General features: G+C 37.4%; 1 protein-coding gene across 1 annotated transcript in view; it reads right to left on the minus strand.

The window, feature by feature from the left end:
* CLTC (clathrin heavy chain) overlaps positions 1-20,805 on the minus strand; it is a 61,549-nt gene that overhangs the window by 31,416 nt on the left and 9,328 nt on the right. Inside the window, exons 2-7 of the mRNA XM_065896878.1 lie at positions 9,652-9,859; positions 6,692-6,960; positions 5,983-6,144; positions 3,798-3,911; positions 3,199-3,372; positions 135-332 (exon numbers count right to left, since the gene is read on the minus strand). Of these exons, the coding sequence (XP_065752950.1) occupies positions 135-332; positions 3,199-3,372; positions 3,798-3,911; positions 5,983-6,144; positions 6,692-6,960; positions 9,652-9,859 (1,125 nt within the window). The remainder of the gene's footprint in view (positions 1-134; positions 333-3,198; positions 3,373-3,797; positions 3,912-5,982; positions 6,145-6,691; positions 6,961-9,651; positions 9,860-20,805) is intronic.

Here is a 20,805-nt window from a genome sequence, read left to right on the forward strand (position 1 = left end):
TCTACTGGAAAACACATCCTAAAAAAGATTAGTTTCTCTGTGGAAAGCTGGTTCTAGTTCTAACTAACAGTATTAGAAATAGAGCATATTAGCATTAATCCAATCATGGCAACTTCACTTTCATAACTATTTACCTTTGGTGCATTAGCAGCCACCTTTGCTGCCTCTGAGTAATTTCCCTGGGCAAAAAGAGCATTAAACTTCCGGGCAAAGAGTTCTTCAGCACCAGCCAAGTTGTTACGTACAGCCATTCTCAGGGCCAAATCAGGATTTTGTAGGACATTGGTGATATAAGGAATTATGTTTTCTTCTTCCACACATACTGAGAGAACCTGCAATTTGAGATCTAATGAATAGCTGCAATGTGTTCATGTGAGCATCAGTGAAACCAAATCCATTTAGAGCTGATGACTACTGAGTCACAAAGGTAATAAAACTGTGACAGCTGCTTTCTTATTGCCATTAAAAAAAAGAAAAAAGAAAAAAAAAAGAGGGCAGAAAAGACTAAAGGGTACTAAGCTATTTGTGGGTTCCTAAAATATGGCCATCTTATAATATAAATAACTCCCCACTTCATACTGTCCAAACTCTAACTGCTTTGCTACCATTCATTCATTCTTAACATGGTATGAGTTCACCTGGAAGAAGTTTAAGGTATATTCCTTCTAACTCTAGTATTTTTCAGTAATGTTAATTACATTTACATTCCCAGAGTCCAGATTATATACTCAATGAGGGGAGGACCACTGAATCCTCAGGCACCTTATATACCACAAGGTATACAGTAGGTACTTAATAAATGTGGCACCAGTGAAGAGGAACTTCTAATTGCTTCTTTTTGAAGAGCAATTATCTACCCTCAGTCCTCCTAATAAGTCACAGAACACTGCTTAAAAGCTGAATTCCTGTCAATTGCCAAAGAGAAAGGGAGCCCTTCATTATGCATCCATTCCTCTCCCCAGCACCAGAGCGGGTATACATCCCAGTAAACTACTTATATTACCCCCAACAGCAGTTCTCATACTATTACTTCTCATCTAAGTGTTTCTCAGTCACTATTCCACCTAAGGAAAGGGACTTATCTTTGTTTAATAGTATTATTAGCACCAGGCAGTGTTTAGCACAAAGTAAATGCTTAATATTTGTTAAATAAATGAGAACTCGATAACCAAACAGATAGGTAATATCGATTTGCCCGTTCTATTATTCCTTTTGAGGAAAGTGAAAAAATTTTAACCTCCGAAATTCTTTCATTTCTACAGATCTGACCCCCATCGCCAAAAGCTTAGGCCATCTTATATCTGCAATGTGTCACTCTACTCTGTATTAAGACACACCTTTTAAAAAAAGGAAGAATTACTTTCTTTATAGTCATTTGCATTCCACCCATCTTTAATTTAATACTTACCTCCTAGGAAAAATAAAGGAGATGAACAAACCCGCTTCTAACTATACTTTCTGTAGTCTTCCCCAAACACCAAACCAGTTTCATCTTTATCCTACTTTTAGACTGTACTAGCAGATTTCTAGAAACCAGTACTTAAGATCTACAGGGGACAAAGAAGGTTCCTGTACTTCTAAGAAGGTTCCTGTACCTTCTAAAGTACTCGGTTCTACCAAGATCAGAATGTAAGCTATATATTGGCAACAATGTCATCTTGATCACTTTTGATTTTTCAACCAACAGAAACCACACACTCATTCCTTCAGGGCATAGGTCCAGCTACAGTTGGTTGGCTCTGATCAAAAGAGTAAAGCCCTGAAGCCTAAAGGTTACTGTAAACATTCACCTTCTTATTCAAAGCAGCTGGCACAGAAAATTTGTGGGGGGAAGGGGAGGAAAACAATAAGTTCCCAGAACTAAACTTATGAATATTAAATATATATGGTAAAATTATGCAAGATACTTTAGTTCAAATAATAGTCTCAAAAAAAACCCCAAAAAACAGTAGTCTCTGGCTTAACAAATTTATCATTATTAAATTATCACTAACCTAGTTCACCAAAAGACCCATTCATTCTTGATTTTTCCAAGAGAGACACATGCAACTGAATAGATGAACGCTACTAAATTTTTAAAGTAGCTTTTGTGGCAGACACTGACTGGTGTAGAAATACAATTAAACAAAGAAAAGCCCCTTTCCTAAGGGAGAATAGTGACTGAAACAACTGTAATTCATTGTGGTAAGTGCCATGAAGAGGGCTACCTAAGATCTGGGGACATAGAGCAGAAGCACCTAACCAGCTGTGGAATTGAGGGAGAGGATGCGTAAGTAGGGAAAGACTCTCTTTCTCTAGAGTATTTCTCTCTTCATATACATACCATTTTCTGGAAATTAACAGAATAAAGGAGAAAAAACCTATCTACTTCTTTTGCTTACCATCTAGGGAAAATACTAATTTGGAGGAAATCTAGTAAAAGGCAAGGCCAGTAACAGTACTGTTTTTGAAAATTTAACCTTTTTTTTTTTTTTAGGGAAAAAGATACTTCCTGGTATATTTTAAATTACATTAAAACACTAAAACACAGAAAAAGGATCACTTGTGTTAGATGGTATGAGGAGGTATGTCAAATGTGACAAATTCAGAACAGCTAATATACTCCCTAATTGGATAACTTTTCAAGTACCCTCACTGAACATATCAGAGCTACTGTAACATATCACCTTCCAACATTAAACATTTAGTAATAATTAAAGAGGTAGGGAAAAAGATGTAAGAAGAATTCTTTCCCTTGTAGTTGATAATCTGTCTTAGAGAGACCATAGGAAGAAAACCCCTATAAAAAGTATACAATCTCGGAATTCCCGATGGTCCAGTGGTTAGGACTTGGTGCTTTCACTGCTGGGGTCCGGCTTCAATCCCTGGACAGGTAACTAAGATCCCACAGGCCACAAGGTGCAGCCAAAAAAAAAAAGTACACAGTCTGTCAAATGTGACCCTACTAGTTTCTTTGCATGAAGAGTTACTTCTCTTGATAATAGAGACACACACACAATTCTAGGTGGCTATACTGTATGCCAAATAGTTTCTGTCTCTGAGACAGTGTTAAAGAGAGACTGTTATCATATGCTTCTGCATTTTTAGGTATATATTATTTTCTGACATCTAAAGTTACCATTTACTTTTTGAAAAAAGCTAACACTAATAAGTGCTATTTTATTTTATCACTTAATTTAATTTTCAAGGTTTCCTTACTTGTCCCTTTCTGTTTACTCCAATTATTCCAGCTGTGGCTTCATGAGGTGCAGTGACAAAGATTGTTTCTCCACTGATTCTATTCATGTAGATGCAGGTACCAGTCTCAAGATCATACAGGTGGATATAACCATACTTAGTAATCAAGAATACTACATCATGCTTTTCACTGATCTGTATAAAGAAAATCAACAGTTCAGTAAAATGATGAATCTATAAACAGAAAATTTAGTCCAATTCCATTTTAGAGATGGTGAAATTCTAGAACTCTGACAACAGGCTTACATGAAAAATTAAAAGCTAGTATTTATGGCTTCCTCATTTTTACAGCAGATTCAAATATGGGATATCCCAAGCTCTTACATAAAACACAAGAATATTAATAAATTGTATAAGATAAAAGAGGAAAACATCATATTGAACAACCTGGGATAACCCAATTTATATATTACATTAAAGAAAGAGTATTACTTTACAAAGTTTCACTAACAAACTATTTTTGAGTAAAGGTACCACTTAAATTATATTGACTATCAGTTGTAGTTTTTGAATTGTGTTAAGAGGAGAGATTTTAAGTTCATTTGTTTTGCTTAAAATACCTGCATTGCAACAGGAAAGTCATTTTGTGCTTCTGGAGGAAAGAAAACATCCACTGCCTTCTTTGGAAAGGGTTGGTTCCCTGTAGGTGGTGTGCCAACTTCAATGATATGTAACTGTTCAAAAGAAAATAAAACTTATGATCAAATGCTAAAAGGACCATAGCAGCTTTATTTGTAGCCCCAAACTAAAAACAACCAAAATGTCCTACGATAGGTGAACATTAAACTATATGGTACAACCATACCATGGAACTCCTCAGTAATAAAATGAACGTTCACGGACACTATGCCCTGTGGGAACACACAAAAAAAGGCACTCTCAGAAGATCACATACTATATGATTCTATTTACATAGCATTCTTTTTTTTTTTTGCGGTACGCGGGCCTCTCACTGCTGTGGCCTCTCCCACCGCAGAGCACAGGCTCCGGACGCGCAGGCCCAGAGGCCATGGCTCACGGGCCCAGCCGTTCCACGGCACGCAGGATCCTTCCGGACCAGGGCACGAACCCACGTCCCCTGCACTGGCAGGTGGACTCTCAACCACTGCGCCACCAGGGAAGCCCTACATAGCATTCTTGAAGAGACAAAATTCTAGTAATGGAGAGTATTAGTGATTTTCAGGAGTTAAAGATGGTGAGGGAGAGGTAAGTGGTTGTGACTGTAAAGGGGTAGCAAGAGGGAAATCTTTGTGGTGACGGAATAGTATGTACCTTGAATCTATTCATGATAAAATGACACAATTATACAATTGAACCAATGTCAACTTCTGGTTTATCTACTGTACTACATCGCTATGTAACCTTTGGGGTAAACTAGGTAAAGGGCATGGGATTTCTCTGTACTGTCTTTGCAGCTTCCTATGAATAATATGTATTATTTCAAGATAAAAATTTTAAAAAGTCGGTTGAATAGCTCAATCACACCTCAATCTACTTTAAATTAAGAATGGTGAAACAATATCCACAAAAGGGCTTTTGATTATAATTTAGTTTTTCCAAATAGAAATCTAACTTAAGTTGTTAAATTCTTCTCTGCCCACACCTACTCTAAAGTATGCACTTTAGGTAAGGATGCACTTAAGCTGGCTGAGTTGTCGCTCTAATCACATACACCTCACAAATTTGGATGAGAACATTCTGATTTTAAATGTCCGACGCTTCACATCAGTGAGTGAGGCAAGAGAAAGCAAATAATGTCAATGAAAGAGTATTATATATTTTGCTTAGTCATGTCAGGAATGGACTAAAACAATACCGTTTCCAAGATATATAACCATATGAAAGTTATTAGGGTGGTCTCATCCTTAACTAGGATGACTAGCCATCCAGCTTAAAGGCTACTGATTACCATATTTTAGGCAATCTCTGTCTTGATTTTTAAAAACTACTTAGCATGGAAAAATATTAAGACTTCAGAGATTCTGCTATGGCAATGAGAAAAGCAGTCAAACTGAGTTTCCAGGGGCAGCAGTGCTAACTGTGGCATCCAGCAGTGCAATCATAGCAGCAGTAGGTCCGCAGAGTTCTGTGTCAGGACTTTTGGCTGCTGCCCATTCTCCTTTATTCCTCCTAATTTTCCAAGCTTGGTTCTTAACCCTCCTAGCTATTGAAAACTATCATTATCCTTTCATTCAACTTTTTATGCTCTAATCAACCACCCCGTTTCTGTTGTCTGAAACTAAGACCCTTACAAAGTACTTCAATTTGTCCAGGTGATTTCAATGTATAGTCAGTGTTGAGAAGCTCTGATTTAGGCGATGGTACTGAAATTGTGGTCCACATTCTATCTAGTCACCTAGAGCATTTCAAATGCACATGATGAGCTCCACTTACTGAACCAGACTCTCTAGATGGAAGGCACACAAATGTACATTTTAGCCACCCTAGTGATTCTTATGCACAGTAAAGTTGAAAAACATCAAATTAAGGCCTTTGGTAAAGGCAATGAAAATAAAGTCTTACTATAAACAGCTGATACAACTAAGTTGTTAAAGAACATTCATTTTGGACAAGTATCACTAGAAACAGAATTTAAACAAATTAAGTCACCACAAATCTGAATGTTAAAAACAAATTAGCAAGAAAGGGAGAAGACTATTTTGAAATGAGGTAACAAATTAATTAGTAACAGAAAGACAAAAAAGATAAGTTCTCACTAAAACAATTTCCAAAGGCAAAACTTACCTTCCCTCCAGCTTGACCCCGTACTGCAAAACAAAATAACGTCGATTCTTCTGCATTTCCTTCCATCTTAAACTGTGCGAAGCTAGCCGCATGTCCTTCAATGGGTTGAGACACTTTCCTATCTACAGAATATAACTGCATAGCTCCTACCACACGATTTTGCTACAAAAGATCAAGCAGAATAAAGTTTGGGGACCCAATAACTCCCAGATTCAACAACTACTGAAATAACTAGAATGCTTGACAAGAATTTACAATTCCTTGTTAGTCTCTCAATGTAGATTTGATACCTCTTAATTTAAAATTTAGCTGCAAACACTCTCTTATTAAAGCGTTAACATGAATGTTTAAAATGTGCCTCATACACAACCATCTCTTTACACTATCTTTAAAAAAAGATATAGGAGTACTCATTTTGCAGTAAATATCCACAATAAATTCCAAATCATTTATACAGGAACTCATTATCCACTCAACCTGCAAATAAGACCTAAAAACACCTTGGTAAGAGTACTCTGAACTGTATGTTAGTATAAAAGCATTAAGCCAGCAACCTCTATTTCCTAAAAACAAAAAACAAGGAAGGAAAAAAAACAGTCTTCCAAAATAAATCAGATTTGCAAAGACAACCTAATTTCAAAATAAACTGCATTCTGAGCCCATTAATTCTCTAAAACCTTTTCTTTATTAAAAACTAGAAAAATGTTACCTGTGCAGATATGCCAGTCAGAAGTAACCACTTTTGCTTTGCATCAGTACGATAATTGATAATCTGGCACCCTGCAAGGCTAGAATGGCGATCAAACATTTTCACCGGCTGAGACTCTCCTTCCATACTCCAATGATAAACTGCATTATCCGTAACAAGAGCAACCGTATTCAAAGAGATCCATTTCCAGAAGGTGACATCATCGGTCATGGTATGGGCCTTCATTTTACTTTTCATTTCAATGTTAAATATCTGAAGAGTTTTCCCAGCTAAAAACAAAATTAAGAATTATGAATCACTAAGAAAGCAAAGTTCAGGATAAATTAATTTCTAGCTAGACTAGACTCTCTCTGCAGCAAAATCTGTAACCTCCAAACAAAATGGTTCTATCATGAGACTAATAACCAACTATAGAAGTCACACTGACAGACTAGCAACCATTGAAGAGATAGCTGAAACTGGGTAGTCTACACCTAACTGTGACGCAAAAACTCTATCACCTCTAATCAAGACATTTTAAACAGACAGTATGACTTCCAGAGAATTCTAAATCTCAACTAAAAATGAGTCTAAAGAACAGCTCACTTAACAATAGAAAACAAGTTGTAATCTTCATGCTTAATTAAGAATGCTTACCCATAAAGTGAGTTAGTGGTAGGTACACAGAACAAAGCAAATCTGATTCAAGCACATGGGGAAAATGTCTACTTTTTAAAAGGCAGCCGTCCGCGCCCCACCACCCCCACCCCCACCATTCAACTAAATCTCGTGGAAACTTCTCTTTGGAAGAGGATATACTTCAACTCTACCTTGTACCACTAGCATATAAGAGAAGTGCATGCTACGCTTAGTTGGTTTAAGATACAAAGGGAAGGTAGGGGTGCTGGAGAAAAGGAGAGGGAGACAAAGGAGGACAGTTTCAGATGTTAATATACTAGAGATAAGAACAAAATTCAAACTTCATCCAATTAAGACAGCAAACATTTAGTAAAAGAAGGATGAAATTTGCCTTGAATGTTAACAGTTCACTGAGTCAGATGCAAAGGTTTGTACTTATAACTTGAAATCCATCACAGTCCGGAAAGTGATTTGGTTTAAATGACTAGAGGTCAAAAGCCCACGGCTGACACTAGGCTATCTAATTCAGATTAGTCCTTGGAGACTAAGGAAAACTCCATTACTGAGCCATAGAGAATCTGGCTCCTGAAGAACAAAAATTATAGTATGGGGGTGAGAGTGGGGGTAGAGAGAGGGATGGGACGGGACACAAAACATACAGCTTTGTACCACGACCCTTCCTAATTACTACATGGGTAAAAGCTTCTTCCATAAAACGAAGAATGTTATTCCCATCCCACACAATATGTAAACCACAACCAGACTTGAACAATTGTGAGAGTTATAGTCCTGTTTATAAAAAGAAACCAAGGGATTTGAAACTGGATTCAGAGGGAAGCAGTATTTGGGAATGACATACTTTCCTCTGCTGTCTTCCCCAACCCCTAGTTAATTATACATTTTATTCTTTACATGAAAGGGGTTGGTGGGGAGTTTCGGGAGGAGGGCAGGGATGACAGCTTAACTCTGTAATGTAGACATACAGGCACAAATCATTTCAATTTATTCTTTTTATAGAACAGGACAATAACTAATACAATCTAATTTAAGATAACTCACCATCTGCACACATAAGAAAGCATTAAGAAATGTGATAAAATAACAATAACATTAAAAATAGCAAAGAATTTTGAGAAAATTAAAACGATGGCCTTTTAATAGAGGTGTGAGAGCTGCTAAGCAGTTGAATTTAAATTCTTTACGGAGGCTGAAGGGAGCTTAATACCTTAAAGTATAATATGCATTGTTTAATGGAAGCAAATAATAGATCATTGCCACAAAACAAGTATCCCAGGTAAAAGCTGGACCACCTTTCCTTGAGATGAGATCAACTCCTATCTTGGATATGTAATGGAGACTTATTTGAATATGCTTGCCCCCCGACCCTCAGCCAACCAATTTAATCTCCAACCAGAGTTACTACTAAATACAAAGTATAAATCATCTGGGAAAAAAATGTATTTAAAAGTCTATTTAAATACTTCAGCACCTCTAACAAGTCACCCACAAATTTATCAAGAAATTACTAGGAATCTGAACTCTTCCTGCTACAACCGAGAAGAAAAACGACAAAGCAAAAAATAGGCAATTAAATGTGCCTTTCAGATTCAGCCAGTTTGTTACCTAGCCCTCTTAAAAAGGCGTTTTAAACGGTCAATTTCACTCAGTCTATAGTTCAAAGGCAAAAAATTAACATAGACTCCTAGAGAGTATGAGGTTCTCTGAACTCTGTTTAGATTGACAGGCTGTACAGTTCCCTGTTGTGACAATTAAAAAGTTAGTCTGAATAAACTCTAACACCGTTGATTCCAAAAATTTAATACCCACCTATACACACACACACTTTTAAAAATGAGTGTAAATTCAAGCCATTTTTAGAACTTGATAATCTAAATGAAACACAAGCCTGAAGCATAAAAAAGGCACAGCATGAAGAGCAAGTTTATCATCACAACAAACTTCTGCAATGTTTAGGTGCTAATATTAGTAACGTATATTTTATTCCAGAATATGAATCACTAATTTCTTATGTCTTCTGTATATGGAGTTATGTTTTCAGTACAATCTTATCACACTGTAGGTATAAAATTTAAATTCATTTAATCTAAAACTTAAAATTTTCCAAGTAGATCTTATGAGTAGAAAGTAAGACATCTCACAGAAATATGCCTAGTAAGTCATGAAAGTAGTTAAAAATCAAATACAGTAACAGCTTTAACTTTGCAGATCTATTTAACCAAATTTAATCAATATACTAAAAAAATAGATCCTAATTATTGTATTTGAATAAATTATACATGGAAAAGAGTTTTAAGAAAAAAAACCCCACGATCTTTTTATACCTTTTAGTGCAATTACTTTGCTGGCTGGATTCATGATGGCGCTGTCTGCTGAAATTGGTCTTCGAATTGGATTACTTGGGTCATTCATATCAATAATTACCACCTGGGCCTGCTCTCCTACTTTCTCTCTAATGCAGATGAATTTGTCTGACTCCATAGTCAGGGTACTGAAGCCGATGTTTGCTGGGTTTATACCCAGGTTTTGGAGCTGAGGGAAAAAAACAAAAAATATTAATAAATCGTATTACAAAGCGAATTAGAAAGACTTGATATTCATGTATTGTTATCATTACAAATCCTCACTTAACCATTATTGCTTCAAGGTCAACAGTGACAACTCCATTGATTCAAGTGAGACAATTACTATAATGGACCTTCTCTCTTCCAACAAATATGGCATTCAATTGTTTTGTTATAACCTTGTAGTTGTAACTTGAGATGTATAACCCTCTGTTTACAACTAAGAGGCAGAATAAATAGATATAAAGATAAAGGAAAGAGCTACATCTGAGAGCTAGCCTTTTTGGGTTAAGGGGCCTGAGGTAATCAATGCTTCTTGGTTTAAGATCTTTGAACTATTGCATCTGTTCTCTCTAATCCCCTTTAGCAATCAGTAGTTACTTGTTCATATGCATTGGACCTCAGGAATCTGAAAATTAAATTACAGCATAAAATGAGAGATTTAAAAATTTCACAGGGTTCTTGGTCTAAAGGAACTTGGATTAGCCAGAGCAGACAAACAATACTTTGCAAAAAGTGCCAAAACCAAGATAGGAAAGAGAGATCCTGTCAAAGGAGGCCTACAGGCAAGGGAATGAACGTGAACGCTCAACAGAAGGAAGAACAAATGCTAAGGCCTAGAGATACAAAAGTGTGGTCTGCTAAGGGAACTGTAAGTACTTTTGTAACATTGGGAACATAGACTATGAAAGGCTTTCAGAGTAGAGAATTAAGGTTATAAACACAAGCAAGGGCTAGACTGATAAGCTAAATGTACCCCAGTAAGAATCCTGAATTTATTCTATAGGTAAAGGAAGCTACTTAAGGATTTTAACAAGGAAAATAATGGAATCAGATTTGCTTTGTGTACTCAGAAGCTATTAAAGTATTTGCTAAGCGAATATATAGGACCTAAAGACAGCAGGTCTTTGAAAACTAGTTAAGTGTATTAAGAACAAAAGGCACTTGTTAAAAGAAGACTTCTACCAGAGTGGGTCATTTCTCTGAGTGACTAAATGTAGTATAATAGACTAAGTACCACTCAAAGGCTATCTGAAGGCTTTCTTAGCTTTGACCAGCCTAGGGTTTTTTGTTTTTTTCCTTTCCTCCAATAGATAACAAATTCACATAGAACAAAATCAAACAAAAATTTAAAAGCGCAGGAAGCAAAAAAAAAAAAAAATCAAGTCTCCCTCCTGCCTTTGTTCCCCAGATAGCCTATTTCCCTTCCCAGAGACCATCACTGTCACTACTCTCTTGTGGACTGGCTGAGCCAAATTAAATGTATTTAACTTAAATTCTTTTGTCAAACTCTTCTGCCAATAGTGCTTAACTATAACCAGACCAGGATCTCAAAAAGATATAACATAAGATTAAGAGACTACATTTTACTTTCACTTCCCTCTTATACCTCAATGACTGCAGGCACAACCAATTAGGAAGTATAGTTACAGTAACTTAATCACTGAATACCAGGGCAAGGAGACAAGCAATTGTCTAACTATTACCACAAACATGGTAATAAAGTAGAAGATTAACTAGTTGTACAAGCTCAAGTATCTGCTGCAGTGCAAGGCAAATACACAAGCTGTGAGATATGTAACTTATACATGAGTTTGGTTACAACAAAACTTTATGAATTATCAATTTTAATTTCTTCCTAACTTTTAGTGACTTTTAGTTTCAGAACTAATGAAGGAAGATAAATATAAGTGGTCCTCAACAATATATGAAGACACTGTGTATGGGCTTAAAGGAAGCCTTGTACAAACCAAATTGTTCGTCTAATTTCACGTGAGGTGGGTACATGCGTTTTTCTGAGTAGACCAGTCCTCAGACTCTTAAGCTTAATTGATAGCTACCTTTCCAATAATTAAAAAAATATTCCAGTAGATCCTAGAGCTCCCAGAACTATATATGTAAAAGCAACAAGTTATCTTCTAGACTACTCTGTAAAATAAAAATTCTATGCTTCTAAGTCACTACCAAGCATTCACCTAAGGCGATTGAGTCCCAACTGTCACAGCTTAAATCCTACAATGTCTGAGAAAGTAAAAACAAATAGTGTTAGTCAAACAGTAAAATTAAAAGTAAAACAAGGATGCAAACCACAAACACTACTAATTGAACCCATAAATGATTCTAATAGATTCCTTTTCACCCCTCCACATAAGAGGCAGGTACAAGACAACTGTAAGAGAAGAAAACACTATTAGAAAAGGCAGCAAAGAGGAGGAAAAAAGGTAAGTCAAGAAATATGTGTTTCTTATTCCCAGCTAGATCTCCAGATAAATGCAGCAAGAAAGGCACATGTTGTCAAAATTTAGCACTGACCTTCAGCCTCAGAGCTGTTTTATTTGCAGAAAAGGCAAAGATCTGGTTCAAAGCGGGTGGGGTTCCTGTACTCCTCACAATTTAGGTTATCCTTATTTTCTTTTCTCATTAAACACATTCTACCAAGAAAGCTATACATATATTTTTTTTAATCTTCTCTATCAAGAATGTACTCCATGTGAAACAAACATACACCCTTTATTTAAAAAACAAAATTAAACAAGAGGTAGATGGCAAATTCTCACCAATCCACATATTTAAACATTTTAAGGAGCCTACTTAAGTAATGCCCATTTATACAACTAAATAGGAAACGTCTCCTTCCTTAAAAGCCTATCCCAGTTGTTAGGATTAGTGACAGAACTTCAAGTGACCTATTTCTATCAGTTAACAGAAAGTTACATTTGCTCCCTTCTCTTCAAATAATGTCAGTAAGAATTTTTCCTTACTGGTGATACTTTTCAGTGAGAATGCCCAGAACACTCACCAATTCTTCCCATATTTTCCTAGAATATGTTCAAAAGGAAAACATCCCAGAACAGTCATAGGACAGGTCACCATCATTAATCACAATTCTGGGTTAGGTGCACTCTTAAAATAGGATCATATAAAAGGGTTACCATACTAGATAACTGTGTCTAGCAATATTCATACAGATTAAAACTTTAAAATACAACATAGGGAATTCCCTGGTGGTCCAGAGATTAGGACTCCGTACTTCCACTGATGGAGGCCCGGGTTTGATCCCTGGTCAGGGAACTAGGATCCCGCAAGCCACTCAGCGCAGACAAAAAAAGCCAAAAAACACCGTAATGTTTTTAAACAGATTTCATTTTCAAAACAGCACATACTAGCCATAAGATATTCTAGTCAATCATAAAGGTCTGACGGTGTATGAGCTATCTACCACAGAAACTGAATTACAGACTGTAGAAGAAACCTCTAATAAATTCAGAGACCGTATAAGCATCTCCAAACTTGCAGCTATTTACAGAAAATATACAACAATATCAGAATTCTGGCCACATTTTTTATCCTCTCAATTGGCAAAGTGTTGCTACTGTTGAAGATGGGGACATTCTATTTTGAGATATACTTGGAAGTTTCTATAATAAAGTGGTGTTTTTTAAACTTCAAAGAACTTTTATTTTGCTGTTATAAAATAAGAATATGGAGTCAATAAACTTAGGCCCAAGAAAAGGGATTACTTTTTTTGAATAGTTATTACATGTACATGGCAAATAATTCATACTATACAAAAAGGTATATACACTATGAAAAGTCACCCACTCCACGTTTCCAGTAATACCTCTCTCCCCCTAGCAATTAGAGATACTTTTCCATCTTGGATATCCTATGCACACATGAAAGTATGTATTTCCATTCTCCCTTTAAAAAAAAACACTAATGGCACATGCACAAAAGCACACAAACTACCAACTGCTCCCCCTTTAAAGAAAGCCACCCAAACTGTGTAATTTGTTTAGTTTCCAGGCTAGATTTTGGACACTGGTCTGTAAGTGGCAATACTGTAGGACTTGACACGTAAGTCTAGTTCAGATTCCAAAAAATAAGTTCAGTTGTCCATCCCTCAGTATCCACTGGGGATTGGTTTCAGGACCCCTCGCAGACACCAAAAATCCACAGATGCTGGAAAGTCCTTCATATGGATGGGAAACCACAGATATGGAGGGGAGGGCTGACTGTAAATATTAATAGATTTACTGTTAATCAGCACACCCAAAACTCTGGAGTGCCCTGCAATTACATTTTACAAATGATAAAAAAATAATTCCTTTACCCTCTGCTCCCCTCCTCACCCCAATTTGGATTAACATGCCAAGAGAAAAAAGTGAGACTGCATTCTTAGTTTTGAAGCGAAAAATAGTATTTCAGATTCCCCATAACCTAGAGAACACAGAGGGTTTCTTCATTCAAGTAGACAATTACTGTACAACTGTATAACTCTGATTATAAACTACAAGTGCTATCCAGAATTAGTTCTGTGGATTCCTCATAAGAGCCAAAATGTCTGGGTTTAGCCCTAGTTTTGCCACATAAATGATCATGGGCAAATCAATTACCTCTGTATATCCATTTCCTCACCTGAAACATGTGAGATGATAGTACATATCCCACAATTGTGAGGATTTAATGTGAAGTGCTTTCAGAGCAGTGCCTTACACCTAATAAAACTTCAATAGATACTATTAGTACATATAACACATCAGTACTTAGGCCAGCTCAAGGTAAGCTTTTTTTGTATTTGCATTTTATCTGCTTAATACAGCTGTCCTAGAAGTTGGCTGAAATTCTGGGTGTGAATTTCTTCTGATTACTGATAAAAGATTACTGGTCTCTGGGTGCTTAACTTATTAGACACTGAATTTTTGTTTGTTTTTTCTTTCAAGAAAAGGAAATTACTTTTTAAAATTTCCAATTCTTCTCTTTAATTTGCCTAACTAAATTTAGGTAGAGGGACTTCCCTGGCGGTCCAGTAGTTAAGACTTCGCCTTCCAATGCAGGGCATGCAGGTTCAATTTCTGGTCGGGGAGCTAAGATCCCCACATGCCTCACAGCCAAAAACACCAAAGCATAAAACAGAAGCAGGGGCTAACCTGGTGGCGCAGTGGTTAAGAATCCGCCTGCCAATGCAGGAGACATGGGTTCGAGCCCTGGTCCAGGCAGATCCCACATGCCACAGAGCAACTAAGCCTGTGCACCACAACTACTGGAGCCCGCGTGCCTTGAGCCCGTGCTCCCAACAAGAGAAGCCACCAAAATGAGAAGCCCGCGCACCGCAACGAAGAGTAGCCCCGGCTCGCCGCAACTAGAGAAAGCCTGCGTGCAGCAACGAAGACCCAACGCAGCCAAAAATAAAATAAATAAAATAAAATAAATAAATTTATATTAAAAAAGCAATATTGTAACAAATTCAATAAAGACTTAAAAAAAATTTTTAAATAGAGATCAGAATCTTCAAAATCACATAACATGGAATCATGTAACATATTCATGCTAAGTAACCCTATTTTATTTCAATTCTTATTTTTAGGGGCACTATGGAACAGTATTGCTAAGGCTTTCTAACAAACTTGGCAAATATGTCTCCTACACGTTTGTTTAGGGAGCAAGCCGGGAAAGCTAATGCAAACTAAAGGCATGTGGTCAGTATCATAAAAAATTCTTTACTGTAAAGAGCTCAAGGCTAAGAAATAGAAGGTGAAATGGAAAGCAGGCTCAGCGTTTCTCCCCTTAGTGTGCAGAAGAGTTGAAACTACCTGGTTCAGAGACATATACTGCCTCTTTCTCTCCCTTCTACCAAATCTTTCCAAAACCAAAATTTCCCAACTTTTCCTAATCTGCCCATGCCCCACAATTTCAGATCCATTTATCAAACTAAACCTTAAGCTCCTCAAATAAAAGAACTTTCTTAAAGAATGAAAGCCTCTCCCATCTCTTCTTTTCAATATGCCTAAAATTCTGGAGGCCTAAATATTCTTACACAGAAGGACAACATTCCTTTACTATATGTATACTGCTAATTACTTTTCAGGACAATTATAGATTAAAAGAGATTTATGAAACCCAGGAGTCCAACACTAATATAATAAATATAAAAGGAAAAGTTGTTTCTTGGAGAAGAAAGCTAACTTAAAAATGGTGAAAGACAGCAGAAACTAACACAACATTGTAAAGCAACTATACCCTAATTTAAAAAAAAAATGGTGAAAGACCAATGGAATTCTTTAAAAGTCAGTATTTTGCAGTCAACACAATAATTGATTTGGGCAAGGATCATCAATGGATATTAAATTAATGGATGAAATTTTGAGGAGTAACACATATTTACAAAGTATCAAAATATCTCCTGGGCTTCCCTGGTGGCGCCGTGGTTGAGGGTCTGCCTGCCGATGCAGGGGACATGGGTTCGTGCCCCAGTCCAGGAAGATCCCACATGCCGTGGAGTGGCTGGGCCCGTGAGCCATGGCCACTGAGACTGCGTATCCGGAACCTGTGCTCCGCAACGGGAGAGGCCACAACAGTGAGAGGCCCGCATACCGCAAAAAAAAAAAAAAATCTCCCCACAAGATATTACAAAGGGAAAAAAAGATTTATAGTGAAGAAACCTGTTATACATAACCTTCACCAAATGATGAGAAAGTTAATGTAACTAGCAATGGGTCAAAGTGACAGCATGTGATTCCCAGTGAGATGCGTTACAAAGAACACATCACTCCTGTAGTATTCTTGCCAAAAGTATATGACCTATCAGATAAACACAAATTGAGGAACATGCCACAAAATAAATGATCTGTACTCTTTAAAAATATCTACGGGGCTTCCCTGGTGGCGCAGTGGTTGAGAGTCCGCCTGCTGATACAGGGGACACGGGTTCGTGCCCCGGTCTGGGAAGATCCCGCATGCCGCGGAGTGGCTGGGCCAGTGAGCCACGGCCGCTGAGCCTGCGCGTCCGGAGCCTATGCTCCGCAACAGAAGAGGCCACAACAGTGAGAGGCCCGCGTACCATAAAAAAAAAAAAAAAAATCTACGTCTTGAAATACAAATAGAGTTCCAGACTAAAGACAACTAAAGAAACTGGACAACTCAATGCAATTCATGATCATGAGTTTTCTTTTGATATAAAGAACATTATTGGAACAACTGATGAAATCTGAATAAAGCCCGAGATAACAGTATTCTGTTAAAGTCAATTTCTTCACCTCGATTACTGCAGTATGGCTATAGAAGACCATTTTGTTATTCTAATTAAATACACACTAGGACTTCCCTGGTGGCGCAGTGGTTGAGAGTCCGCCTGCCGATGCAGGGGACACAGGTTCATGCCCCCGGCCGGGAAGATCCCACAAGCCGCGGAGCGGCTGGGCCCGTGAGCCATGGCCGCTGAGCCTGTGCGTCCGGAGCCTGTGCTCCGCAACGGCAGAGGCCACAACAGTGAGAGGCCCGCATACCGCAAAAAAAAAAAAAACAAAAAAACCCCAAAAAAACCCCACTAAAGTATGCAGTGGCAAAGAGACATCACATCATCAAACAGTTCAGTAAAAAATGTACGTAGAGAGGCTAAAGAGGATAAGTCAAATGTAGTAAAAAATGATAAGCACTGACACATCTGGGTAAAGTGTACAAAGAATCTTTGTACCATTCTTTAAACTTTTCCGTAAACCTCAAACTCTGTATGAATAAAACGTTTCTTACAAGTAACTTAAGAGTCGCAACTGAAAGCAACATGTAGATCTTGCTTGGATCCTGCTTTAAACAAACCAAATAACATTTGGGGCCAATCTGAATTCGGACTGGTTTTTAGGTACTGAGGAACTGTTAACTATTAGGATGCTATAATGATATCGTGATTGTAAGAAAATGTCCTTACCTTCTAAAGATGCATGCTGGAATATTTATAAAATGTCATAATAGCCTGAATTTTAAAAAATGTTTAATTAAAACAAAAAAGCAAATACAGCAAAATATTATTAAAAATCTAGATGATTGGGTATATGCTCTTCCCAGTATTATGAAACCTTGCAATTCTTTTTTTTTAAGTTTTAAAAGAGGGATGAATCTCTGCTCTTATAGGTTACAGAACTTGAAAATTAAATTGCAATTGTAGGGATTAGACTTTTATTAGGCAATTTACCTGTAGGGCAGGAAGGAAGAACACAACTTCAAAAGGTAAAGATGAAAATCAAACCATTCAAAGAGTGACATAATTCCAGAGAAAGAGTTCATGCTCTGTAAAGGAGCTGTATAATGTCTACCCTATCAGAACTGAGAGGTTTGCTACACTGTCCAGTATGGCAGCCACTGGTCCATGCAGCTATTTAATTTTGTTCAGTAAATAAAATTTAAAATTCAGTTCCTCATTCACATCAATCTCATTTCAAGTACTCAACTACCACATGTGACTACTGTATTGGAAGGCACAGAATATAGAACATTTCCATCATTGCACAGTTCTACTGGAGAGCACTGTTTTCAGAAGTTGTTCTTGGGAATCCGACAAGGAGAAAGGGAGAACTTCTTTTACATTAAACTCTGGTAAAATATAAAGGATAGTTGGCAAAGAAACAGTTTCATCTTATATAAGGATTTCTGACAAGGGGAAGCAGGGAAAACTAGAACTTTCAGGTTTCGAAGTCCAGATATCTGTGGGAGGCTTTGGGGAAAAAAAATCTACAAAGTTCAATGGTAGCACAAGAAAGAGCCCAAGGAAAAGCCCACCTAAGTCTCGGTGCCTCTTTCAAGAAATCACTAAACATTCAAATAGCTAAGGCCCAAGTTATAAGGGACTGAGAAGTACTGAGAAGGTACAGATAATAATAATATGTAATTCCTTCAGAGAACATGAGAAAAGAAAGGCCCATCTCTGCGCCTGAGAAACTACCACTGCCTCAGTTTCTAAGATGCTCATCAATATCATAAAGCTTTTGGGTAAAGAGTATACAACTGTAAGATGAATCCCCAATTTCAACAATGTTAACTGTGAAAGAGATTGTTTTAAAATTCAATATGGTAAAAAAAAATTGTTTAAAATTCAGCAGTATTAGATTCAGAAATCTAAGTTACATACTCATCAGTTTTTAATGCTTTAAGCTTTGTTTTTTCTTGTCTTGGTTTTGAAACTGTACTTGATTTACTTGTACATGTGGCAAACAGAAAAGAGAAAGTGTCCATCCCTGTTTGAGGGGGAGCAAGGCATGCCTAGGTGCTGCACAAAAGGTTTAAGTGATTTAACATACAGCAAGCACTTAGAACACAGTGGGGGCACATAAGCACTCTATTTTAGGGATTTCTATCCTTTTACAGTTATTTAGCTCTGGGACTATGGTATCATCACAACTATTCTAAAACTGATTGGGTCTGATGTCATGCTACTAACATTACATAGTCAAATCCAGGGAAACCCAGCTTGCTTTTTTCAAAATTCTTGTTACTAAAGACAGCTAGCAAAGCCTTCTTATATCAAGGAATCAGGAAACCCACTGATGGTGAGTCAGCATCTTAGTAGACTACATTAGTGATCAAACTATGAAAATATTGTTAAAGGAACTGAATGGACTCTCTCTCTCTCTCTATATATATATATGTGTGTATGTATATATTTAATCCAATAGTATACATGTATTAAAAAGGGTAGAGGGACTTCCCTGGTGGTCCAGTGGTTGGGACTCCAAGCTTCCACTGTGGGGGGTGCGGGTTCGATCCATGGTCGGGGAACTAGGATCCTGCAGGCTACATTGTGCAGCCAAAAGTTAAAATAATAAAATAAAAAGGGTAGAAAATTCTGACATATGACAATTCAACCAAGGAAAACCAGACTACTTTTTCAATGCCCAATTCTCTGACTGGCTAAAGATGATACTCTCCATCAGCACAACGTCTGTCTCAGCAATCAATCACAGTTGTGTCTGTGCCTACAAATATCACATAATTAAAGGAGTAATAAGTTTGCTTTGAGCTTACTAATTTCAACCAGCGCTTATTACATGTGATCAGATAGGAACACTCATTGGAAATAGGCTTCTTTATAAGTACACCCGGTAAGTATGCTTCCTAATGAATGACTAGTAGACTCAGAACAGAACTCATTTACCAGCTGAAAATCAAAATACATTAAAATTTGTGTTTATGGGGCTTCCCTGGTGGTGCAGTGGTTGAGAGTCCGCCTGCTGAGGCAGGGAACACGGGTTCGTGCCCCAGTCCGGGAAGATCCCACATGCCGTGGAGCGGCTTGGACCCGTGAGCCATGGCCGCTGAGCCTGCGCGTCCGGAGCCTGTGCTCCGTAACGGGAGAGGCCACAGCAGTGGGAGGCCCGCGTAACGCAAAAAAAAAAAAAAAAAAAAAGAAAATTTGTGTTTATGACAGCATTATTAAGGATTATGTTTCACAATTAGTGCTTGGCTTTACACTTTCCAGTTCCTTCCTCCTTGTTTCATCTGAATTGTTAGAATGTAAAGGAAGCATGTACAGCTACTGTATTTCAGACAAGGACATTTTGTGCTGTGCTCTATGTATAATCCTATTTCAGTTACCTTTTCTGTAAATGAATCTTGTATCTTGAAAAAGACTTAAGTGTTACTGCTACAGAGTTAAGAGGTCAACACTTTTCGAGTCCTGCTGATACTTGGATGTCACCCAATACAGATATTTTTAGGTGCTTGAAGATGTGGTTAACTTCCTATCCCAAGGATTTCACTCAGCATAACTTCCTTTAAAAGTTCCAAAACATCCTCTACCTTCACTAGTATTAATCACAGTGAAGAAAATGCTGACAACAGTAACTTCATTGAGCCCTTCCAGGAAACTAGCAGAATGTCAAATAAAAACTGCAGTTTCTGTCTTCTACAGGAAACAAATAAAAATGCTGAAAGTACAGTATTCCTTTAATTCTTTCATCAACAGTATACCAGCCATTGTTTTCTATGCGCTCCACACATTTTAAGCAACAAATAAAAATGCCCTTGTGGACCCCACACTTAAACATAGAGATTTATTTCTACTCCATGTTGTTTGAGGCAATCATTCTCAGGAGAATTTTTTTTTTTTTTTTTTGCGGTACGCGGGCCTCTCACTGTTGTGGC

This window comes from Phocoena phocoena, chromosome 19 (assembly GCF_963924675.1).
Source record: "Phocoena phocoena chromosome 19, mPhoPho1.1, whole genome shotgun sequence".
Taxonomy (NCBI): domain Eukaryota; kingdom Metazoa; phylum Chordata; class Mammalia; order Artiodactyla; family Phocoenidae; genus Phocoena; species Phocoena phocoena.